Source organism: Ciconia boyciana, chromosome 7 (genome assembly GCF_034638445.1).
Source record: "Ciconia boyciana chromosome 7, ASM3463844v1, whole genome shotgun sequence".
Classification (NCBI taxonomy): domain Eukaryota; kingdom Metazoa; phylum Chordata; class Aves; order Ciconiiformes; family Ciconiidae; genus Ciconia; species Ciconia boyciana.
Window position 1 is genome coordinate 61472742 of NC_132940.1, and position 25698 is coordinate 61498439.

Below are 25698 nucleotides of genomic sequence, written 5' to 3' on the forward strand. Positions count from 1 at the left end.
TATAAGAGGATAAACTTGGGCTGACCAAATTTCAGGTAGTCTGTGCTATTACCAGCTGCGTACATTTTCACATCAGGACCTGAATGTCTTCAAAACACAGACCTGTTCATGAATATTTACTAAAATATGCATTTTCTGCCTTCCAGTTTCCATGCCTTTAAAGCCATGCTTTTGTTGTCCTGTGCAACAAGTAGAAAAACACAGTTTGTCATATGATCCCCTAAGTAATAACTTGGGGTTAAAGCATAACCGAAATGGCAAATAACAAAAATAGATATCGGGCTTGGAAAGTTGCAGGATTGAGCTAGGGGTTTGCAATACATTCACAAGGTCTCAGGGATTAATATAGTTAATTTTGATTTTTCTAGTAATTTTTCCTGTAGTTGAAACCTTTATTCTTGGTGCAGTCACTATTTCCCATGTATATATTTTACTAGTTCAAGAGCTTTGGGGCCCGTGTGCTGTGGGGACAGCCAGGCAAAGGGAGGCAGAGAGCTTAAGTTGTGCTTGGAAGAGGAAATAAATAAACTGAAAAGTGGGCTGGACAAATGTGGTGTCAGCAGTGTTTGTGTGGGGGGGTTAGTATGGTTTTTTGGCCCCCCCTTTCAATTTTTTACCATCTCCCTTCTTCCTTGTTTGTTCATTCTTTCCAAAGTTTCCCTTCACCACTGACTATTTTTTTTTCTTTTTCCATTGGTTTTTTGTCCTTGCTGCTTTTGCCCAGGCAGACTTTGAGCCCGATAAAGCCAGAGCAGCACCTTCCCCTCTTAGTCCGCAGGTTGCCGTGCCAGCCCCCGGCTGCCTGCCCCTACAGACCTCCCGCGCTGGGGACTCTGCAGACCCCTCCTCAGACAGTCCCTGGCTTTGCCATTAGACGGGGTTTTTCTCCCTAGTCTGCTTTCAACCTGCAATTCAGAGCGATTCTCTCTTGTCCGTCCCGCTCATGGCAGTCTTGTACACACTTGCAGACTGCGGTCATGTTTCATCCAAGTCCCTTCCTTCTCTCAGTCCTGACACTGTGTTTTCACGGGTCGAGTGCTTTAGATCTGACTCTTCCCATCTGTCTGCACCCTATCTTCCTTTTTGGCTTGCAGGCAGTAGCCCTGTTTGTGCATCTTGGCACGGTTTGTGTCTTTGTTTGGATTGCAAGTTCTTGACGCACTGAAACCCTGGCCTGTCTTTTTGTTTTTCTTTTTTTTTTTTTTTCCTTTTCTAACCTCCCCCCTCCCCCCCCATCCGCTGCTTATTTTCTATCCTGGATGGCAACAGCCAAATACTGAAATGTAGCACTTGTTTCTAATAAATTTCATCCTACTATTTCCACCCTCCTGCAATTCGCCAGGATCATTTGAGTTCTCTCTCTGTCCACGTAATTGCAGCCTCCAAAGCTGGCAGTATCAGCAAGCTTTATAAGCCCATTCTCTGGTCCATCATTAGCGCAAGCAGTGAGTGGCACTGGATAGACAGGGCCTTCTTGATGCAGCCCTTCTATTTTGCTGCTGAATCACGGATAACCGTGCTTGGCACGTGTTTGCACCCAGCCTTGCACCCAGCCAGTTGCAGATTAACGCGGGCGCATTCCTCCGCTTGCCTGTGGGAATGCAGGCGGTCTTCACGTGGAGAGCTCTGGCCAAGAGGTGGAATAGCTCTCGCCGAGCAGAGCCATATAAAGCAATTTGCAGAAGCTTTCGGAGGGACATGGTAAGGCCTGTCTTTCCAGCTGACCCCTGTGCTGCCCTCCTGGGTTTGCCCCGTTCCCGCCGGCTCTGCAGCAGCCGGCTGTGACGGGGAGCTCAGCCGCTGCCCGGGGTCGTGGGGCTTCTGGCCGGGCCGTGGGCAAGTCACGTTTTCCCTCTCGAGCCCATAATCTGGCTCTAACCTTGACAGGGGGACCTTTGCTGCTGGGACTGACTCAGGTCCAACTGTGTTCAGACTCTGCTTTAGCCCAGGACTTGTCTGTGCCAGCTGCGAAAACAGCTTTGGCTTTAAATAGAAAAAATAAATCCTGAATTATGCAGCCCTGCTGCGGTCCTTAGCAAATAATAATTGCATACACTGGTTAATTGTTTATCCATTAACCGGCTGCATCAATTAATCTGACGAGAGGAGCCCGGCCGTACCTGGCACAGCGGGGAGGGGGGGAGGGAGGATGCGCATCCTTTCCGTGTTGGCTCCTCTCCGCCTGCTCTTCCTCCAGCCCTGTCGATGTGGTATTTATCCCCTGGTTTCCTTCAGGTGTAATTGCTGGCATGGCACGTACAAAGTGTGTCTGGGCTTGTGTTCTCTTGGGCCGTGCAAATCTCTTCTTTTGGAAAGTGCGTTAAGTTTCCACGAAGCAAGAGCATCTCTTCAGACTAAAATAAAACAAACTGTGTTTCGTTTCTAAATGTGAATACAGACAGAAGAAATACAAAGCAAGATGCTGCTTTATTTCAAGCTAGAGAGAGCAAAAAAATTCTTTGCGTGGAGTGCCAAGTGGGAAATAAAATAGGATTTTATTGTACGTGTCGGTGCAGAGTGGGGAAGCGCTGCTGCCCGGCGTGGGGCAGCTCTGGGCTCCCCACTACCACCCCCGGGTTATTTGGGACAGCCTGGTGGCGTGGCCTCCCTCCTGGGAATGCTATTTATTTATGCCTGCTTTCTAGGGAGAAAAATCAAACATCCGAAGCCATCCTATGTCTGGTGGAATGACTTCATTGCTAAAAGAAAATAAAAATGCACCGTATGCTTCCTGGGTGATTGAAGTCCCCCGCAGTATACTGTTAGAAATGGGTAAAGTGTAACGCTTCGGACATGGAGAACTGGCTTTCCATCCAGCTGCGGTGAAGGAGGCGTGGGGCAGTGCTAGTGCCGAGTTCCCGCTGCAGGGAGGCTGTGCAAGCTGGGGAGAGCGGTGGGTAACGTCGGTGGCTGCATCGTCCCACGTCTCAGTGCATCCCCATCTGCGAGGATTAATGCAAATTCCTTTTTTGCCCTCCCCGGACAGAAGGGGAATGAGGCACCCAGGGGTATATATGTGTGGGTTTGTGTTTGAATTATTCAGATGGATCTCTTGAAGTGGCGTGCTGGCCCAGCGAGCCTCTGGTCTGGTCCTAAAGCCTTCTGTGCTGTGGTGGCATCCCCAGCCACCAGTGGAAGGTGGCAGAGCCACCACCCCCCTCGGAGCCCTCGCTTCCAAAACGAAGCTGTTGATTCTGCATTTACTTTGGTATAAGAGGAGAGATTGACCCAGTTTTTCTTGATTCAAGTCTGTGTGCAAATGGATTTTTTTTTTTCCTAAGGCAACTGATTTTAACATGTTTTTGAGCTTACATGTTGTCAGCCTTATGTGGTAATAAAATTATGTACTTGTTTCAAGAGGAAACGATAATAAAGAACGTTCTTTCAAAAGCAGCTAAACACATGAATTATTAAAATGTTAAATTATTTCCAAATTACAGCATATCCAGCTCTTTCTATGGAGCTCACTCAAGAATAATTGCACAGTGTTCTTTGCAGAATTTAACATCAGAAATGTTGTGCTTTTTTCTTTTCTTTTTTTTTTTTTTTTTTAAATCATTCTTTCACACAACGTAAGAGCTTCCATGGGTATAAATGGGCATCCTTGTATTGGCTTCTGTAAGATGTTGCCAGTTTGTCCCGTCCGTATTTTTTCAGCGTAGCTGTCAAGCTGTGACATTTATTGCAGAGCAGAACAAGGACTGAAGAGACTTTTTAGCACGTAAATGTCCAGGAGCTGGAGCTTGGCTGCACGCAGGGACCAGCAGCCGGGTCCGCAGCCCCATGACGAGTTGCAGAGCCTGGACGAGGAGGAAGCAGCAGCTTTGCAAATACTCACGAGCGCTGAAAGCTTGTGTCAGTGTTAGTGGGCATGCCTCACATCTTGATTTTTTAAATTATTTATTTATTTCTTTTATTTTCTTCTTCCTTCCATGTTTTTGTCCTGGCTCAGGCTCCTGGCATGGGTGGGTGGGAATAAAGGTGGGAAGCGCTGTAGTCGTCAGTGCCCAGACATCTCCAGGTGCCACTGCCTGACCCTGCCCTGCGCTCGCTGCCCGCTGTCCCCGCCGCAGAGGGGCGGTGGGCTGCTCCCCTCGGCCCCGCGGCTGGCTAAGGGCTGTGGGCTCCCTGGGGGGCTGTCGGAGGGGTGAGCAGAAGGAGGAGCTGCAGCGTCCGCCCGCGTTCCTCCCAGGCTCTCCGCGGGCATCGGGGTGCCCCTGACCCCGCTTGCTCCGCAGATGGGAGCCCTCGCGGCTGTGACTTCTGAGCCTGCTGAGAGGATGGAGCCGTGGGAGAGCATGAGACGTGCAGATACCATGGGCGATTGTGTAAGGTGCACAGAAATAGAGGCAAGCCTAATAATGCCAGGAGTTTATATCACTAGTTCAATCAAAGGAAGAACACTTAACAAAACGCCTACTGATTTTTCTGAGCAAGCTTTTCCTCCTTGCAGCCTAACCTGGGAAACAGTGTTGTGTGCATTAGGTCTAGGATTTGGCCAGGCGTTAGTATGGTTTGTGTTTTTTCTGGTGCATCGTCGTTATTACAGAGATAGCTGAGGTGACTGGGCGAGTTGATGCAGAAGCTTCCTTGCTTTGCCTTTGAAATCAATATGTGAAGGTACTCCTAAGCCACAACCAACAGGTTTTTGTAGCTGGAATGTGAAATATTATGTATTTTCCATTTTAAAGTACAACTGGAGTGTAAGAGTCCCGGGGTCACTGGCATCGGGGGAAATTTTCTCTTGTAGCCTGAAGCTACCTTTGATTTTTCACTGCTCTGGGGCAGTGGTTTCCTGTAGCTGCAGGGCTGGGTGTTTTGCATCGGGCGTGTAGGGTGGGGATAGCTGGGATGAATGCAGGTAAGGGGCTGGAGTGAAGACGGGGCCACACGCCGGGGGTTCCCCTCGGCCCCACTGTGCTCAGGTACTGCAGAGGGGTGATGACAGCCCTGCTCCTTCCTCCGCCCCAGCCCCCCGTGGCTCCAGCACACAGGTCCCTGAGATGTCACTGAGAGCTGAGAGCCATGCAGCTACGTCGACGCTGAAGAAGATCGCTGCAGACATGAGCAACATCATCGAGAGCCTGGACACCAGGGAGCTCCACTTCGAGGGGGAGGAGGTCGACGCGGAGGTGCTAAATGACCCAAAAGGCACCGGTGAGTTGCCACCCGTACGTGCTCCCTCCGCATCCCACCTGGGTTTAATAACTGATAACCTGTTGACAGATAGGGTCCAACCTCAGTGCTTGTAGCAAGCCCAGCCGTTGACCCTGGTTTAGGACCAGGAGGCATTACTCCTAGCGCTTGAGCTCTTCAAGGCAAGTCTCTTCTGTGAAAGCTTGTCTTTAAGCTCTCTTAAATAAAACCTGGTATGTTTTAGTGGAATTTATGCTCCTGTGTTAAAGTATTGCAGCTGTCTGCTGGCTTTCATGCCCTCGTTGATCGTTCCAAGGCTGTTGAGCTAACAGGGTTTGTGGTCCTTCCAGCGTGCATTCCCTTCTCTGCCATCTATCACACCCATGGGTTCAAAGAGCCGGGCACACAGACGTACCTCACGGGATGTCCTGTTCGAGTGCGTGTGTTGGAAGTCGAACGCTTTACTTCCACAAAGAAGGTCAGAACTTCCAGAAATTTTGTTTAATTTCCGTAGAACTGTATTAAAATGCTGTTTGTGGGTCAATTTTGCTTGTTTGTGAGCTGAGGAAGCAGGAATGCCAGTGTCTCAGAAAAACGCTTAAGAGAGAAGGTTTCCTGTCTGTTTATAAAACCTAATAAAGCAGAACAAGAAACTGTGAGACAGAATGATCCTTAAGTAAAATTGAATGAGGGCTCTTTAGATGAGCAGCTGCAGGAAAACGACTGATTTCAAAGCTGCAGCCTTTGCGGTGATGTTCTCCTCCGCAGGTCCCAAGCCCCAATGTTTACACGATTGAGCTGACCCATGGAGAGTTCACGTGGCAGGTGAAAAGGAAGTTCAAGCACTTCCAGGAGTTTCACAGGGAGCTGCTGAGGTACAAAGCCTTCGTGCGCATCCCTATCCCTACCAGGAGGTGAGTGTGCAGTCCTGCGGACATGGTGGGCTTTGGGAAGACACGATTTTCCTTTCTCACAGAATCACGGAATCGTATAGGTTGGAAAAGACCTTTAAGATCATCGAATCCAACTGTAAACCTAATGCTACCAAGACCACCACTATACCATGTCCCTAAGCACCTCATCCAAACGTCTTTTAAATACCTCCAGGGATGGCGACTCAACCACTTCCCTGGGCAGCCTGTTCCAATGCTTGACAACCCTTTCAGTGAAGTAAAATTTCCTAATATCCAGTCTAAACCTCCCCTGGCACAACTTGAGGCCATTTCCTCTTGTCCTATGGCTTGTTACCTGGGAGAAGAGACCAACCCCACCTCTCTACACCCTCCTTTCAGGCAGTTGTAGAGAGCGATGAGGTCTCCCCTCAGCCTCCTTTTCTCCAGGCTGAACAACCCCAGGTCCCTCAGCCGCTCCCCATCAGCCTTGTGCTCCAGACCCTTCCCCAGCTCCGTTGCCCTTCTCTGGACACACTCCAGCCCCTCAATGTCTCTCTCATAGTGGGGGACCCAAAACTGAACACAGCATTTGAGGTGCGGCCTCACCAGTGCCGAGTACAGGGGCACAATCACTGCCCTACTCCTGCTGGCCACGCTATTCCTGATACAAGCCAGGATGCTAGGATTTCTTGGCCACCTGGGCACACTCCTGGCTCATATTCAGGCGGCTGTGGCTCATATTCTCCTTTAGTAGTATATCGGTGTGGCCTCACCAATCCTGTTTCTTTTCTGTAAGGAGGAGGCTTTAGTTCAATCTTTACATATTTAGCAGCTATAACCTAAGTGGTGCGAGGATCTCCCTGCTGACTCAGAGGGCGTGTTGGGTCCCAGGTTATCAACTTTTGAGCCGAATTTGCCTTGAAATTGGGGAACGGTTATGCTAATGCTAATGGAAATTGTTGGTGCGATGTTGCTTTTTTGCCAGCATGGAGGTCCCTGGCGTAGGTGGTCAGCCCTGCCTGGGCTGGTCTTGGTGCTCAGGGTGGCTGGAAGGGGAAAGAGAAGAGAAGTGGGACGAGAAGTGGAGTGGGTTCACAAGAGCCTCCTGACGTGGATAAATGTGGGGAGATGATATTAGGAAAGGTGAAATTATGAGGGGTTAAGGGCCAGGGGAACATAATGCCCTAAAAATAGGGTTTAGGCTCCCTTTCCTTAAAAGGGCAAAAGGGGACCCTGAAAAATCAAACTCTGATATTTCTGTGTTGTATTTTTGTTTGTGAGCCAGTTGGAGCACACTGGCTTCTTAAATGAATCCACACTTGCTTTTTTTTTTGCTTTCCTGCCCACCCATCTCTCAGTTTTTAAGAATTTGGATAGGAAAAATAAAAGCATCGCACAAGAAGGGTTACGGAGCGAGGCACACACACACTCGCAGCGCTTAGGCTCGACGTCAGGTTTTGTTTTTCCTTCCAGTCACACGGTGAGAAGACAATCCATCAAGAGGGGAGAACCGAGGCAGATGCCGAGTCTGCCGCACACGGCGGAGAGCACGGTGCGGGAAGAGCACTTCTCCAGCAGGAGGGTAAGCGCCCGGCTCGGTCTGCGGGGACCGGAGGGATGCTCGGGGGGAGCTTCGGAGGTGCAGAGATGCCAGGCAGATTGCTTGCAAAGCCACACGCTATCAAAGCCCTTGTTTTATTAACATTGAAGTCTTTTGCTTGACAAACTTAGGCTTTGGCAAGTCCAGCTTTAACGCCAAATTCTCCTCCATGCAAAGAGGAGGATGTTGCTCCCGGGGTTCATACGGGCAAAGTTTTCCTCTGCAGTTCAGGAAACCCATGATGCCCAGCGTGGCGGTTCCCCTCTGCCCCCGTGCTCCAATTTAAAGACAGAAGAGACGGTTCACAGAGTCAAGTTGCGTGATGGAGGCAGCCCCACGGCCATCAAAATCTGAGAGATTTCAGTCCTGTCCCCCCCTGAAAGAGGAGCTGACAGTCAGGCTCTTGATGCTGAAGTGGGTAATTTTAGCTGAGGCACACGTGTAACTTCATCAGATGTTAACAGATGGGCCTTCTAAGAAGAGGGTGGATGTCTTCCTACCTCTTCATTGCAGCTTCTCTGTTTGGAAAAAAAAAAAAAAGTCTGTAAAACCCCACCACGTTCGTTCACCCTGTGCTTACCGTTCCCTTTCTGCTGTTCGCTCCCTCCCTGGGCTTTCTGCCTCTGAAGCCTCAAGTCCCAAAAGGTTGTGTCTCGTGGCTGCGCAGTGCAGATAACCCTCCCTGCTGTGCATGGCTTTGGTGCTGTGCGGGAAGTCTCAGGAGAGAGGTGTTGGTTTACAAGAGGAAGAAGAATATTTTCTAGATCCTTTGGGGTTTTTTTTTCCCCTTGGCTTCCTTGTGGGAATCCCACAGCTTTCTCCGTGGGGATGTATACCCCCGCTGCCCAGCTGGGCAGCTCGGTGCTGTGATGCTAACGCTGAGAAGGGCAAAAGTCCCAAAGACATTTGTTTCTTTTTGGTTCGTTTTGTGTCCTATAGGACTCTGCCCAGTTTCCCATGCCCAAACAGCTTAATCTCTTCTTTGCCCAGTTACCATGAGGGTGGGAAGAGATTCTCTCTCCTGTAATGGTTTCTTCTCTTCCCCCCTCCTGGCTGGGAGGACAGGCTCTCCAGCGCCCGGTGCCATGGCCACTGCCCTCTCGGTGGCTTTGGGACAGGGCAGCGTGGTCACCGTGCTCCTCACGCCGTCAACCTGGTGTTTTGGTTAAGTAGGCTCTCTCGGTTGAGTCTGAGGCTGTGTTTTCTCATGAAGCTAATTTGTGTGGGTCAGAAACAGCGGGGACTGATTTTTGTATTTAAGATCGTTCTGTAGCTTGGGCTCAGTCAGGAACGTTGACCTGTAAAATGACAGTGCCAAGCAACAGGTCTGCTGGTGGAAGGTACAAACATGGATCTGTGAACAGTAAACCACCTGTGATCGAGCTGTTTATGCTGCCGAGCTATAATCTTCCATGAGCACATCATAATGTATTTATTTATCCATGCAAGCTGAAAAGCATGTCTGATTTCTTGATTGCTTCCTAATGCCAGACAGTTGGATTGTGTTGTGTTTTTTTTTCTTGAAAATTCCTGCATCTTATTTAAAGTTTCAATGTTTTAATTGTAGAAACAGCTGGAAGACTACTTGACAAAGATCCTAAAAATGCCAATGTACAGGAACTACCATGGAACAGTAAGTAGAAATTAGTTTGCTTAAATGCCTAAAGAATATTCGCTTTACAAATGTTGAATTCGTTGGAAGAAGACATACAGCTTATATAAGAAACATTTTACAGCCATTTTGCAAGCATTTTGGCTTAGCTGATTTCTCCAACGTGGATGTAATATGATTAAAACCAAAGAAAGAGAGTGAATGGCTCGCTCTTGGAGGTCACTATTATAACACAGCGATAACCTCCTCAGGGTAGTCCAGTCCAGACGGCTGATTGTACGTGTATGATGTAGTGGGTTTCTGTTTAATTCTAGGGAGTATTTAAGATTATAAATTGGAGTTTTAAATACTTAAACAATTGGAGTGCAAAGCATACCCCTTCAGTTTGGGCTTTGTATGTGGTCCTAGGTGTAAATTTGTCTCGGGTTCCTACTCTGTGCAATTTCACTGGACTTTGGTGATGTTGAGTTTGTGTGAGCGATACCCATTTGCCTCTGCGGGTATTTTGTCACTTCCAAAGGGAGATGGTAATCAACTTCTTTCCCCAAGTTGATAGTCTTTTTCAAATGAGGAGAAATGTCAAATCTAACTTCAGGCCTATTTTAAGCAAAAATATTTCCTTTGAAAGCCGTCCTCAAATGTTTCTTCAGTAGTCCTCACCTGTCAGCTGCAGTTGTAACATCTCCCTGGGATGGTAATTTATTTCCCCTTTTTTGGCTGCATAATGACTGTGTTACTCCGTCTTTTGTATTATCAGCAAAACCTGATGCATGCATTGAGTAACTGCAGAGCTTAGTGACATTTCTGAGCAAGGAGCGATAACTGGGAACACTTGGTTTTCAAACAAGGCAGAAATGTAGACTAAACTTAGGGTACCGGTAGCAGCCAGTTCTTCTCTTTGGCTTTCGTTGTTGTTTGGTAGGAATTCTGCTCTTTTGCAGGATTTCAGCTGTGTAGAGATGTTGGGCAGCTTGTAGCTGGATGTAATGCCCGAAAGTAGTGTGTGCTCTTGTTGTAGAGCTTGGCGTGTTGAGCACTGCTTGTTACACAGGTCAAAGTGCTCGTCCAGCGTTGGCCATCGTGCTTTGGGTTGCAAGAAGTCTTCAGATCTGGGCCAAAAGGACCTGTGTTTCTTAGAATGCTTCTTTTGGGGACAGGATGTGGAGCTTAAGTCCACTGCAGTCAAGAACTGTGTTAGTCTGCATGTGGAAAATAGTCATCTTTTGTTCTACAGGCAAGATTGGGATAACTTGGCAATTTTGATCAGTAGCATATGCAAAGCGGGGGAGAGTTATTTTACAGTGTAGATCTGTCTTGTCACTCTTAGGCAGGCGTTGCTTTTTTCAAATATTTTGGAGAATTTCTGCTCGTGTAAGAACGTGGGTGATCTTTTGACCAGTCTGCGGTTCGAGGCGGGCTGCCGCGGTGGGGGCTGGGCCAGGAGATGCGCGGTCCTGCCTTGCCCGGGCAGCTGTGGGGTGCTTCCCTCCTCCTGCGCTGAATCGCCCTTCTGTCCCCGGCCCCCGGAGCCAGATGTCACTTTGCACATAAATTCTCAGTTTATTGTTGGCTTTTGCTGGATTTGGCCGCAGCGAAGTGTTCAGTGAGGACTCTGCTGCTCATGGCGGTGCCGCTAAGTGCGGCGGGTCCTGCAGGCGATGCTGGAAGAAAGCACAGGGAGAAAAACGTTTCCTTTAAAAAAACACCAAAACAACCCACACCATTCTCAGACTAGAGACTAAAGTGAAGATTTCTGGCATTTTCCTTGGAACTGTATTTGTTCTCCTTAGAACAAAATGAGGGCTTTGGTCTTCCTGTGGTTGAGAAGTCTTTTGCCTGGACACTGACAAATGCTGTAACTGTCTTAATCTTGGAGCACATTTTGACTCCTGCGTGTTCCTCTCCTCAAATCCGTGCACTGAGGTGTTTTTTAAAATCCTGAATTCTTTGTAAAGTGAGACATGGAGTTGCTATGGCAAGCTGCGACCTGCCTGATGTGTAACCCTTGGTCCTTGTGAAGAGCCTGCTTGGGTCAATTGCATCTCCTCAGAGATGTTTTTACATCTGACCTGCACAATTTAATTAATTTGCCTTTTTACTTCTTTTATTTTGCATGCATGGTTAATTTATTATTTGTCAGCGAGAGGGTCACCGCTTTATAGAGTCTCGAGGATGTGCCGTGCACTGGGAGAGTCAAGCCTGCAAGTCGAGCTTGTAGCGGCTTTGCAGACCTGAAGTCCTCAGTGGATGGAGGATGAGGTCCACGGTGACAACGTGGCATTGTAGAGGTTGTACGTCCTCTAGCCTTTCTAGGTGACACTCCTGCAGGCTGTGGAAATAGAACCTGCTGAAGCAGCATCTTTTAGGGATGTACCAAGTGTCCCTTGCTTTGACTGGGTGACTCCGACTGATAACATTTACAGCCTTCTCACATTTCCCCTGATTTCTCAGCATTCACTGTAACAGAGTATTTTGTGTGGAGTTCACAAATAGGTTAGTAGATGCATTGTATTTTGTGATCAGACCCCAGACTTCATAGCCTTTCATTTTTATTTTTTATTTTTTTCCTTTTGGCTATGTGACTTACGATTAAATCTCATGTCTTCTAGTCCTTTCCAAAACCTTTTTGTAGTACTCCTGGGCCGAAGTGCTTCAAGACAATTACTGTTAAAATGAATGTTGTGGGAATCTCAATGTGTTGATTGTCCACATTTTTTTCTGGGAAATGGAAATTGGGGGAGTGTAGCCCAAAAACATTAGGAAACGGGGCCCGTGGGCTTGATTGTATTCCATATAAAAATTTTATTAATTGGACCTTTGCATCATTTTTTTGTATGAGCTGCAATAGTTGAAAGATGCCTAAGCAAAATAAAAAATAAGATTTGATTGAACCAAAGTGTGTCTGTAACGTTTTGCATGATCTTTAGTAATTGAGTGTAAAAACCTCGTCTTAAGTGAAAGCAGTACAATGTAAGAACAACTCAGATATGTGAGAGCGGCTGCTGTTTTGCCTCTGATATGGCACTTGGATCTGCAGACCATTGCAAAGGTCCCCGCCTAACCCTTCAGTATTTTTAGTTATTGCACTTGAACTTTAGTACCTTTAATATTTTTTTAATTACAGGATTAGTGTAAGCCAATTTTATGTGTAAGAAATAGCTGGCATCTTGCTCAAAAATATTCTGAACAGTGGTGTAATTTCATTTTATTGCTAGCCACTGCTGCTAATCAACTCTTTATGGTTTTTTTTTAACACACTAAATTAAAAACAAGAGTCAAAATGAAAACACAGTGTGGAGCTGCTGAATTCTTTCTGAAATGCAGATGCTCTATGAAATCTTTGCTTACATAAATCATGCATGCTCGACATTGCTGGCAGAACGGGACGGTTTAAAACTGTGGCTCGTGCACCTTGCAGCTGGTTCTCCACCTTTCATAGCTTGTCTTTCTGCAGCTGATCCCTCCCGTCTGTTGTGTTTTTTTTTCTTTTTATTGCTACAACAATGTCATTGAAACTGCATTCCCTAGGCCCGTACCTCATACTTAAAATATTCTGCTGCGGATCGCTCTGAAACCGGAGCAGGATGCCGCTCCCCGGGGAGGCAGCTGGGCAGCGCAGGAATTCAGATGTGAAGGAGACGAAAGCACCTCGCTGCTCTGCGTTCCCCCCTCGGTTTTTCTGTGAAGGGCGAGCACCTCGGATGAAAGGCGCTGTCACAGTAAAAATAGCTAATGCAGCAATAATCATCATAATAAATCATTCGATCAGATATTTTCCGCTGCACTGAGGAATTCTCCATGTAACTAGTGGAATTTATGGGTTTTTTTTTACAAACCGATGCTCCTAATTGGAGCTGCTTGATCAACGTGTTGGATGGGCTCCTGTCACCGTCGCTGCCATTTCAAAGGCTCCTTGGCTGAAGAGCAGGCTGCTGCGCTGCCAGACAATCTTTCTTTCATTTTTATGTAGTAGTAGTTCTGTTTCTGCAAGTAATTTTTCCTCCTGTTTTTTTTTTTCTTTTCGCTTCTTCAAGGACAATTATTTCTCTGCACACAGTGCTCCTCAAATTGCTGCCAGCTTTTTGGTCGCAGCCAACATTTTCAAAGGGTTTTGACATTTGTGTGCGTTGGTTTTCCTGTGCCCACTGTGAGAGAGATGGCTGGGTTTTTCTGATTCATCTGATGGGGAATGCCAGCCATTTTCTGAAGAAATGAAAATGGGATCCAGGGCAAAGAACTGGCCGGAGACTTCGCTTAGGACCTCTGATAAGAGCTTGTAGGATACGCTGGGTTTTCAGACGCTCCCCATCCCGCTCCGAGTGTCACTGCAGAAACAGCCGAAACGTTCGCAGGTCACCGCTGGTGCTTTTCCAGAACGCGTAGCGAGAGCGGTGATAGCTCTCATTATCTTTATCTCTATAGCGGTGATAGAGTTCGTTAGTAAAAGCATGGAATAACTTGTTCCAGCCACTTTCTGAAAACAGGCTGAAATCACCCAAAAATGAGGGCATTAAATTTGCCTCTGCTGAGTAAAGGTTACTTGATGTCCTTGAGCTACTCGGAAGAGAAGAAGAGATCCTTTGTTCTTCTCCGTGACCTTATTGATGTGAGGAGTTTGGGAAGGAGCAGCAGAGCGTGAGGAGGAGGAAGGATCATCTGTCGACTGCTGCTTCTGTGGGGCAAAAACGATGGTGCTGGGAAGGGAGCCTGGGCCAGCCTCACCATAACTGCAAGACTGACTTTTGCCCCAAATTTACTGATATTCTTTGTCACACTTAGTGTTTGAAAATGTCTCCGAGGCTTATGGGTCCACCCCCGTAATTCCTGTGCAAAATGGGGTTTTGCCAATGAGGACCCTGAGGTTGGTTGGCAAAGAGCAGGTGACAGCGGCCACCGTGGAGGAGAGCCCTTCCTTGGGTGCTGGCACCTGAGCTGCCGTGGGGCACGGATGGGCATGGCCCAAAGCCAGCCCCGAGGCTGTCTCACGTCCCGGCTGCGGTCGGGAGCACGGGTTGGGTCCTGGGCTTTGGTCCCAGCAGGCTTCATTGCGAAAACACGTGGTTAGAGGGTTCCCTCCAGCTTGCTGCCTGACCAAAGGGGAGAGCAACTCCTGCCCTCACCCTGCCCCGAGCACCTTTCCGCACTTGGACGATTGTGTGCGATAATAGATGAAAAGTGCCTGGGCGCAGACAGGCCTCCGCCATGCGAGGCAGCTCCTTCGCAGGGCTGCTCCTGCCCAAGGCCTGTCCTGCACGGGACGCCCGGGGCAGGCGTTTCTCCCTGCTAATGGGGCCCAGGGCTAATAACCAGCAGACTGTCAGGAATGTCCTGCTGTGCCAAGAAAAGCCTGCTCGGTTGGAATCGCCTGGTGTCCTATTTTTAGAGGTGAATGTAATCATGCTGTACTTTCTCACCGGCTTTGCTTGTCACTACCTTCCTCTGCAATCTCTGCTGAAGCAGGAGGAGCCGCGAGGAGGCAGGTCGCTTGAATTTGGGACTTGCTGGTAAACTTGATAGCATGGCACATGGGTTTCCCAGGCTGTGCCTGCCGTGGAGCTCTGTGCAGATGGGCAGAAGCCATGGAGAGTGTGCTTGAGCTGGCTCTCCTCCTGCCCCGCTGTGGCTTTCCTGTGGGTTTTCGGCTCCTGGGGCCGGGTGGGACAGTGGAGTGTGTACAGCGCTGAGCGGGAGCGACCTGCTGCGATTGTCTTGGAGGATGCTCGTGGGTTGAGGGGCTGAACCCCCATGTGGTGTGTGCCCGTGGGGTAGGGGACTCAAAGGGAATGGGTTGCTCCCAGCCCTGGGTATGTGTGCTCGTTCCCTTTCCAGCCTTTCTGTGAGGTTCGCTGGAGGAAGGAGAGGATTCGGGCAGCCAGCCGAGTTCACACAGGCCCCCAAACCGTGTCAAACTTGCGTCCTCGTTTCAGCCAGTGATCCAGGAGGGAGGATACTGGTGGGTCCCTATGATACGTTTGATCTTGATTGTCCTGGTTGCCTGAAATGCGTTCTCCAAAGCACATTTAAAATAAGCAAGCAAACAAACAAAAAACCCAACCAAACCACTTTTCTTGGTCGTCTTGAAGATGCTTAAGCGATGGTGGGTACCTTCTGCTTAGAATCTTCTGTAGGTTCTGTCTTTATGACAAGTCACTTCAATGAAGCAAAGTATTTTGTGGGTTTCAGAGTATGAAAGATGGGGGAATCTTTTTCTCTTTCCCCAGATGGAGTTCATTGGAGTAAGCCAGCTGTCATTCATCCATGACCTGGGACCGAAGGGCATGTGAGTTGTGAGCTGTGTCTTTGTGAGTTACGGTTCACCAAGAGCAGGGCCTTATAAATAAATACTGTTCAAATTGATAGTTTTCCTTTCTTGCAAGTAACTGACTGGGGGATATTTTGCCATCCAGATAGAAAAGATTATTAATGTTGAGACAGAAACGCTACAACTTTGGGAAACAGTTTTGAGAGCAGGCTGCTTTGTGAGATGTGGGCTGCAGCTCATGGGCTGGCTCATGGGCTTTCTCCCCTTCCCTCCCTGCAATGTGTTGACCTGCTCATTCTCATGCTTGTGCTATAAAACAGGGCCCTGCATCTCTTAAATCCGCATGGTTTCCTTTTGCAGGGTGATTTTTGCCCTTTTCCCAGCTTTCAGGGCAGTGGCACAGAGGCTGCTTGGGCACGGCTGGAGGCACCGTGGCTGGGACCAGGGGCTGGGGGTTCAGCAGCCATCCTCCGCCCGCCAGCTGCCCTGCACCTCCAGGAGAGCAGTGCTGCCCGTCCTGACCGTGTTTCTGTCCTTGCAGAGAAGGGTTGATCATGAAGCGCTCCGGGGGCCACCGCATACCTGGCCTGAACTGCTGCGGCCAGGGAAGGATGTGCTACCGATGGTCCAAAAGGTACTGCCGGGGTGGGCGAAGGTGTCTGCGAAGGGTGTCTGGCGATGCTGTCTGCTCCTCGGGCACACGTACAAAAATCCTCATTTGTTTTTTCCTCCCGAAAAGTCCGTGAGGGAGATTCTTGCTTTTTTACAAAAGCCCACAGATTTTCAGGCCAAAAAGGTCCGCAGGGTATCCCCACCTCACCCTCCTGTGTGGAGGGTGGTGAGTGTTTTATTTTGCATTGGAGTTCATAGCAGAAAGGACATGTTGCTCCAGAGGAAAAGAGGGATTTCCTACAGCCCCGAGCTGGCAGAAATGGCACTAATCCCCTGGGCTGTGCCCGACTTTCCCGGCTGGGGGAGCGCCCGGGGGCTCCCTGCCTTCGGGAGGGGATGTGGCCGGTGAGACCACCCCAGCCAGATTTCAGCCCAGTTTTCTGAGCTTCCCTTCCTCAACTTACAAAAAGAAAATCGATTAATTGAAACGCTATCTGGGCTGCTTTGGAGCTGGATTAAATCAGACCTGCAGCGGTAAGGAGCTCTGTTGGGTGTGATTAACCTTGGAATTAAATACGTTGCTGCTTCCTTATTACTGCACATGCTTAAATGCCGGTGTTTTCATGGGAGTTTTCACAAGCCACCCTGTTCCCATGTCCCTTCCTGCTGCAGACAGACGTAATTTACTGTCCCCATCCCTTTACCTTCTGCGTTAGATCTCGGTGTTTCCTGGGGCTGCAGCGCAGGGAGGAGTGTGTGTTACCAGCTGGCATCCAAAAAATGCAAGGGGCGTTTCCTGGAGCTTGCCCTTCCTGGGCAAATCTTTCCTTTTGAAAACCCAAATAGCACACATCTGCCTTCTAGAAACAATTTCTTTGTCTGTGAGAGGTTTCCCAAGCGTTACCCACCTTTGGATTTCAGCATCGCCAATGGGCTGTTGTTAGTTTATCTTAAAAAATTATGTTTTCCAACAAAATCTTTCTGCATTCTTGTGAAGGAAGGGCCCTATTTCTTCATAGTCCATTTCTTAATGTAATTTTACAGAAGATCTCTATAATGAGTGCAGAGGGAGATGAAATTGTGACCTTCTTTCAGGTCAAATCATTAAATTGTCTCCAATTCTTTTTTCTCTTCTATGGGGAAAAAAAAAAGCCTTTTCCTCTCGATACCCTTCAGTTAACTCTTCCCTACGTTATGCAGAGCTCAAGCTTTAGTGGGGACAGTAGCATACAGCTCCGATGGATCTCAGTTTTCCTTTAGAGCCTAAAAAGGGGATGGGAGAAGTGTTTGAGTGGGGTTATGTGCGGAGTAATACCAGAGGCCACCCGATCGCTGCCACGGCCTGCGGGGACTGACAGCGTGTGCACCAATAAATAAGCGAATAACAGTAATATTTCCCAGAGAGGGTTATTTAAGTGAAGAGTTTTAGGACACGTCAAGCTGGGGCAGAGCTCCCCCGAGCATGGGGCAGACCATGGCCATCCTTTTCCCACAACAGCTTTGCCATAGGCATTGGGGCTTTATACCCCAAATTCATTTCACTTATTATAGTAGGTTGGGTGTGTTAGGGATGTGGAGAGGAACGGTGAGGTGATGCTGTGAACGTGTATGGGCAGGACTTCTCGGGCCGGGCATGGGGAATGCTTGAAAATGTACTTTGTGGGTAAGTTTGGGAGTGAAATTATGGGACAAATGATGGGGGGAGGTATTTTGGCACCAAATGAGAGGTGATGCTGGGATAACTCTTTCAGGGCCCTGAAAGAAAAGAAAAATTATGGGATCTGGAAGTAGATTGGGAGCTGGGGCTGTTACTAAAGATACAAGAATGAACAGATTTTTGTGATATTTTCTGTTGTTTTGAGTGCTTCTGAGTGTGCAGAAGAATGAGGCGAAGGTCTGGTGGTGGAGACCTGTGTGGGACAGAGGGGGCCGGTTACCCCAGCTACGCCGCAGGGGGAGAAAAAATTAGAAATGCCATTCACAGTAAAAAATGTGTTTTTTCCTAGAGTTGCCTTCAGGCTACAGTATTTATGTAAAACCTGCCGGTCATCTCTCATCATGTGTTTCTAACAGGGTGCCTGTTGCTTGGCAATAAAAGCTTTCCAAAATGTCTCGTTCATATATTTTGATAGGAGTGAAAGTGATCCTAGCATCATAATTAATGTTAGAAATGTAAAATAATTCCCATATTGCCTCTAGGTATAACATAAAAGCTGAATAAAAACCTTGGATGGAGGGGTCCGTGTTGCACCTCGCCCGGTGCTGGGGCACCTGGCTGGGAGGTTGGTGGGCAGGGAGGTTCTCATTGACTTCGTTAGACACTAGAACCTCTATTTTCAAAGAATTCTGTAAAAAGGAGTCACACAGATAACTCTAGAAGTCTTATATTGGATTCAAACTTATTACCCAAGATCATAAAATAGGCACTTTTCTGCTCAAGAAAACCATACCCTGCACTAGCCCCTGAAAAGAAATTTTGCCTTTTAGTTGAACGCTTTCCTTTCCCTGGTAAATGATTTGCACTTGTTTTGAAGGAAACACCTTTTCACTTCATTAGTCTTTTATGGCTCGTGTGTTGAACATCGGCATGGGTGAAATACAAGTTACCTGGTTGCTGTGCCCGTACAGGTGGCTGGTGGTGAAGGACTCTTTCCTGCTGTACATGAAGCCAGACTCGGGGGCCATTGCCTTTGTCCTGCTGGTAGATAAGGAATTCAACATTAAGATAGGCCAGAAAGAAACAGAAACGAAATACGGGTTGCAGATCGACAATCTCTCTAGGTAAGAAATACAGTCATTATTTAGACCCATTTTTTTTTCTTTGCTTTTGCTAAGGAGGAATCGATGCTCCTCTCCAGGAGGGGTTAACAAGGTGTGCCGGGCTGAGGCCGTGCGGCTCCGCTTCCCGCAGGGCTCAGCGCCTGGGCAGCTGCGGGTGTGTTTATACCTGGGGATTTGACCTGTGTAATGCTCATCATTTCCAATGTCTTAATGAGGCATTTGGAGCCTCAGCCACCACTCGTCCATCCTTGTGGTTATTGCTCAGGCCCGAGGGCACGATGCGTGTTGAGTTGCACAGTCTGTTTTTACAGCAATTGCTTACAGTAATTTTCTAGGCGCTCTGTTCCTCTGTGCTGCGAGCCGGGACATGTTCCTCTACATCCCAACCAGAGTATTACCCAAAAGACGTGCTAGTTGGGATAGGGAGGTATTTAATATTTTTATGATAGCATACAGGATAAATTCATCTTTTGAAAAACACAGCATTAGCGAGGTCCAACTCCCCCCTGAGTGAAGCTGATGCTGTTAATTTAAATCTGGGTTGTTTTTTTTTTTTTATGCTTGACAGTGCAATACTGTGGTAGTCACTCAGAGCAGCTCAGTGCTGGTGTGTTCATTTGCAAACAAAACAACAAAGCAAAGTCCTTACTTGTTGCTTAAATAAAATATGACTGATACGGGTGCCTTTATCAACGTGGGTAGACAGCGAGGAGCAGCCCAATTAAACGTACATGGCTTCAGCATCCTGCCCCGTGCGTCGTCTGTTTTGCAGGTCACTGATTTTGAAGTGTAACAGCTACAGGCATGCCCAGTGGTGGAGGCAGGGCATAGACGAGTTCATTCGGAAACACGGCAAGGACTTCCTCACGGAGCACCGCTTCGGCTCGTACGCAGCCGTGCAGGAGAACACGCTGGCCAAGTGGTGAGGACCGCAGCGAGGCTGCAACTGGATCACGGTGCCTTGGGCACTGTTACCTGCAGCAGCGATGGCACAAGCCTGCCTGCATTAGCCCGGGTCCGATGGGTAGAGCTGTTTGCGTTCGGTAGCTGTAGGGACTGACGATAATTAGAGAAGTTGCAAAAAAGGAGGCTCTCTTCACCAGGAACAGAATAGGAGTACTGGTGACAGGAGGGCTTTGATCCTGTTACGGCTTTGCATCACAGCTAACAGCATTTTGAAACAAGTTTCGTTTTAATTTGAACACGTTGGGTATTTATTATCGTAATGATAAAAATGATATTTTGATGCGCATATAATTGGCAGGATGCTTATGAGTTAAAACCAGAACTGCTCTTTCATTAAGATATTCCTGGCTTCAATTTTATACCAGTTTCTGATTCTGGAGACGCTGACTCCTAAGGGTTTACATCTCTGGATTGTAAGCCCATGGTAACGCAGGTGCTATTGAAAATGTCTGTCTCTTCGGCTGCTCCCTCTCAAAGCAGCTGTGCTGCAGCCTGTCCTGCCCGTGCTCCTCTGCAACTGATGGTCTGGTCACGTCCTTCATGCTCTGAAATGCAAGATATGTCCTGCTCATGACATTTGCAAGGCTGATTCTCATTCTGTAAGGCAACATTGCCCTTCCGGGCACCACAGACGTGTTCAGATGGAAATGCCACTCATCTGGTTGAAGAGCAGCATCAGAATCAGGCCTTGCAGATTGGCTTTGCGATGAAAGAGAATCAGCAAGTGCAAAGATGGGTATAGTCTAAGGGTGACTGGGCTTTACGCACACGGCAGTCCCACGAGAAATCCTCCTGTCTGTAGCGTAACCTGATTGCACTAAGCCGTTCCCAGAAGCACCTCAAAAAATTAATTCTAGCTGGAAGCAAACCCTCGCAGTGCTCTCACTGCAGCTTCTGCCTTGCAGCAACTGCTGCCCAAATAGTTTCCGTAAATCAAAGCAAAGGCCACTCTGCCATCCTTTCCTGAGAGCCAAACCTAGCTCACACGTCAAGCAAAACCGAAGAATATTGTGTGCGGTTGGCAGAAGTACCAAGTGGCACTTAATGATCTCTTATTGTGCTGTTTCATTAAGCTGCTAATAGCAGCATGAAATTCTCCCTGCCTGTTGTCCTAATTCTTGAAATTAGGTTTGTGTTTGCTTTTGAGAAGAAAATGTAAATAGCATTAACACAGAACTCTGCTGGTCTTCAGCTATGGACTTTGTTTAATGAAGGGGGAGGAATCCTAAATCTATGTGCTGTGTTTGCTTTTACAGGTATGTGAATGCTAAGTGGTACTTTGAAGATGTCGCAAATGCCATGGAAGCTGCTAAGGAAGAGATTTTCATCACAGATTGGTGGTTCGTACTTAAATATTTGGATGTTGACCAGCCGTCTCTCTTGGGACATTCCCGACAATGCGGCACTGTTCGGAGGCCCTACAGTATGGCAACTAGCCACACGGCCAGATGGTTTGGCAGCACACCCAAACATCTCCTTGTGTTGTATTCAAAGGCCTTTTCAGGAGGGTTGGCAGCAAAAGCGCATGCTTGAAATCAACAGCTTGGTTGCCTCCTTCCAAGGAAAGGCCTGAAATTGCATGAAGGCACCACCTGAATTGCAAATGTTATGGCTTGAGGTGCTCATCAGGAGTGTAAATCGCTGCTGCAAACCCAAGGGACAAGAATGTTTTTCAGTGTGTAAGGGAACATGGGCCCTCAAACACCTCCAACAGTGCTCTTCCCATGTGATCCTGCATGGGACCCTCCTTTCAGCTTCTCCTCGCTGTTTTGGGAAGCCTCGTGCCAGCGACGAGAGCATCTTGAGGGGATGTAATTTTGCTCTGCTCTTAAATGGGCCAGACAATGGAAGAGGAGTTTTGTTGTCCCTTCCCTGAGCTGTGCGGCTGCTGAAGGACCTGGCTCTGCCCACTTCTTAACTAGTAATTCAATGTATTTATGCAGTGCTCTGGTTCCTGTTTGAGGCAGAAAAAGGGTGCTCTCTCAGACCCGGGGCAGAGTTTCTTGGCTGGATGCCGGTTGTGGCTGCCTGTGTCTTGCCTTTGTGGAGGTTAATGTGGCTGAGCCAGCCTGGACCTTGGGGACAGGATGGTAGGGCAGGCTCCCAAGCCACAGCTCAGAGGTCCTCTTTAACCTTGGGCACATCTCTGTGCTCCTCTTTCTCCATCTGTAAAATGAACCTCTTGCTATTAATCCACTGCCCGTAAGAACAGGGAGGATTAATTCTTAGGTGGCAATTATGAGAAAATTAAATATGATGTTAGCATTTACTGGGGTAAACGTGTTTCCTAACATGACCACAGATAAACCCAATGCTCCTGGATCCCCACATGCAACATCAGGTAGCAGTGCAAGAGCATCACATTTCAGACCCGTTTTCTCTTACTTAACGTTTTATTCAGACAATTGTTAATGTCTCTTGGAATTGCAAAACTTACCTGAAACTCGGAGTTTAAGATAACAGTGCTGTAGTCAGAAGCATGTTTTTGTGCTTTAACAAAGGACAAGTTCCCATGCTCGGTAGAAAAGTGAAGGAATGAAATTCTGTCACCTTCCTTTGCAGGAGTTAGATGAGATTGCTTAATTATTCCTTGTAATCCTTAAAGCTATGAATCAATAAAGTGTCCTGTTGAGAGATCATATTGCTTTGCCTTTAGGCAGCAAGGAAAATTCAGCACAAATCTATGCTACTCAGATAGCCTAAGTACCAGGAGAACTGCAATCCCACTCTTATTTATTTTTCATGTCTACACATTTCTTTCAAATCTACCTTGGGGTTTTCTTTTGTTGCATCTTTCTTTCATAGATAGAGTCCAAGTTTCCCTTTTTATACATCACTGTTAAACTTGGTCTCGTGGGTTGTTGAATACCAAGATGCATGTGCTGGACGCATCCCTGCCATCTGTAATGCTCCGTTATTAAAAAACAAAGAGCACGACATTGGAGAATGCATCACTCGGATTGGAGCCTGCACATCCACCTTATATAAACTTTTTTATTTCTTTGCTTAATGAGTTGATTATGTAGGCCAATGCTTTGTTTGCAGACTACATATGCTGTGGTTTTTCCGCCCCTTTATTTTCTTAGGCTGAGCCCAGAAATCTTCATGAAACGACCCGTTGTGGAAGGAAATCGCTGGCGGCTGGACTGCATTCTCAAGCGGAAAGCAGTAAGTGAGCTCCAGCTGCAACCTTCACCCTGCAGAAAACCCTTTGTGCCCACCCAGTTACAGGGTCATACTGGGACTGGAGTGTTTGCACCGCTTATTTTGGTAGGGATGAGAGTTAAAGCTGGCCAAGCCTCACTTCAGATGGCCTCAGAAAACTACATGTCTTGATTTGCTCCCCCAGTTTGTGTGTGGAAGAGCTCGGAGGCAGAAGGGTAGACCCTCTGATTGCCCCTTCGAGTCCTCAGGTTTGGGTCACTTCAGCCTTGCATTACGACTGCCCCAGCTCCTGGTGGGGTCCAAGAGCAGTTGCTGTCCGGTGCTCTCCTTGTGGCATATGTAATTTAGAGGTACGGGAAAGACTAAGCACTTTGTGGTGGCTCTTGGTAGGTGGTTCGTACATTACTGTGTTGTGCAGATCCTGTCTGTCATTACCACGTATTGCGTCTCTGTGCTGCAGCTTTCAGAGTTGAAGCTGTGTCTGTCTGCCAAGAAAACCAGGATGTCACTAGCAAAAAGTCACTCAGTATCATCCAGAGGTTCACGCTAACTCACTATAGCCTTCTCATCTGGTTTTCCATGCTTGATGCATTGCACAGGTCCTTGCTGCAACTAAATGCTGAAGAGCTGATGTTCTTGCTGTTCACCCATCTATAGTAAAGAAGAGCCTGTTGACATTAAACATCATCCTAATGTCCCTCAGCCCCGTTTCCCCTGGTGCAGCCCCTCTTGCTTTCATCCTGCCCAGACCAAGCTGCCCAAAGCTGCTCTTACCATAGCTCTTTCACAGCTGCTACCATTGGCAATAACGAATTTTAGTGGAGCGTAAGAAAGGCCAAAGCCTGAAAGTTTTTTGTGTTTTATTATTATTATTTTGATTTCCAAGGGTAACTTATATGATAAGAAAAGGCTTTATTTTTTTGGTAGCTGCCTCTTACTACCTGTATGTCTCCTGGTTTTCTTTGTTCCTACCCACCCCTTTCTATATTCTCATGGCTCTTGTGGCCGCTAAGAGGAGGATGATCAGCCGTGCCCTCCCTGCCTCTCCCTTCGCAGGTGGAGACTCTAGTCATGAGTGTCCTGGTGCATTGCTGTGGAAAAGGGATGTGGGGAAAGGGTTTCAGCAAAGCATGAAAAACGTGTGCAAACACAAGCAGCATCACGTTCCCCAGAGCTGGGCTGTGGTGTTCAACTTATTTACAGGGAGGTGATAAACATGACTTGGAGACTTGGACTCTTATTTGCATTGCCATGTTATCTGAGTTAATAAATGCTCGTGTTCAGTAAGCAAATGCTGGTATAAACTTGATAAGGCTTTTTCCCCCTCTGTTTTAATTCCTCCGTCTCTGCTGTTCCTCCTGAAGAGAAAAGCTCAGACCTGCTGTTGACGTGGTGCCTTTCCTGGCAGGATTCCTGTGCAAAGCTCTGTGCTGCTGTGTACTCCCCTTTCTTGTGCAGCACTTGGAGATATGACCAAGCGACCACAACTTCTAGTTCTGTTTTTCTTTTCTTTAAGCATTTTCATCTCAGAAAACAGTTTATTTTGTTGCTGGTTGTACTCTGCTTTCCAATAACATGTCTGGATCCAGGCTATAGAGAACACATTTCATGGAGCCACGCGAGCCAGAGAAGCTGAGTGTGAGGTGTTTATGAATGTGGGCTGTACTTCAGTTGTTCACCCAACCCATGGCAACACCGGTGCTAGAAATGGTAGTTTGCCCCACGTGAGTGGTGAGTCAGGAAGGGAAGTGTGGCCAGGGAAGTCTCTTGAACTCTTGATGTGTGGAAGGGCAGGAGTCCAGGTGGGCGTGCTGAAGTAGTCTTTGACTCCCTCCTCTTCCAAACCAGTTGTCGTCACAGTCCTCACCCCTCCGCATGCCTAGAAAAAAATAGAGTTTTTTGTGCCTGACTGTTGTTGATTTGGAAGTAGTCTTATTTTCTGGCAAATGAAACGTGGCCACAAGGCATGCTCACTGGAAGAATTTGGCTTTGTTTGTCATGTTGACATGGATTTTCCTATGGCTATAAATACATTCTAAGAGTGAGGAGTGTTATAAGGTTAGTTCCTGGAAATACTTGCCTGCTCTCTCACTTGTGGCATTTCTTTGATTCGGCAGGGCGGTCGGCAAGCTGGTGTCTAGGTATAGGGGTAAGGCTGCCCTTGACGTATGTACAGTGCTGCCTCGGACTTCTCTGGGTGCGGTGGGGAGCAGAATATCATCCACAATTTGGAGACTGCTCAAGCTATCGGTAGCAGCTTTATGGAAATAGAAGCTTAAAAGGCTGTGGAAAGTTTAGGTCCCAAGTTTAAGCTCCACTGCAAGATTTGAAGTCATGTGGATTTATGGCAGCAGTTCCAGTGTGTGGCCAACATCTGCTGAGGTTTGGGAAGTACTTGGCAGTTTCAAAAGTGCTTTAACAAGGGTCCTTAAAAACCCTCCTGCGGGTACCATTCTACTCAAGAAAAGCACCGTCCTTTGAGCCCTGCTCATTGTATTCCAGGAGCTTGCTTAGCTCTACCAGCAGAAAGAACTTGTTTGCTGGTGTTGGGTCAGTTGCATCCCCTTTAGGAGAGGGATATCGGTATGACCACACTGGTATCGTCTTGCAGACGCTTGTAACTGTAGGCAAACCTCAGGGCAACGTGAAACAGCAGAAAACTGAACTTCAG

General features: G+C 47.7%; 1 protein-coding gene across 3 annotated transcripts in view; it reads left to right on the top strand.

Moving 5' to 3' along the window:
* Positions 1–25698, top strand: part of PLD1 (phospholipase D1) — a 74770-nt gene that overhangs the window by 19976 nt on the left and 29096 nt on the right. For all 3 annotated transcript variants that reach the window (XM_072866377.1, XM_072866376.1, XM_072866378.1), the window contains 11 exons: positions 4972–5157; positions 5487–5614; positions 5905–6050; positions 7503–7611; positions 9197–9262; positions 15463–15521; positions 16045–16137; positions 18744–18896; positions 19669–19818; positions 21119–21202; positions 22949–23030. In XM_072866377.1, the coding sequence (XP_072722478.1) occupies positions 5004–5157; positions 5487–5614; positions 5905–6050; positions 7503–7611; positions 9197–9262; positions 15463–15521; positions 16045–16137; positions 18744–18896; positions 19669–19818; positions 21119–21202; positions 22949–23030 (1224 nt within the window). In that variant the 5' untranslated portion in view covers positions 4972–5003. The remainder of the gene's footprint in view (positions 1–4971; positions 5158–5486; positions 5615–5904; positions 6051–7502; positions 7612–9196; positions 9263–15462; positions 15522–16044; positions 16138–18743; positions 18897–19668; positions 19819–21118; positions 21203–22948; positions 23031–25698) is intronic.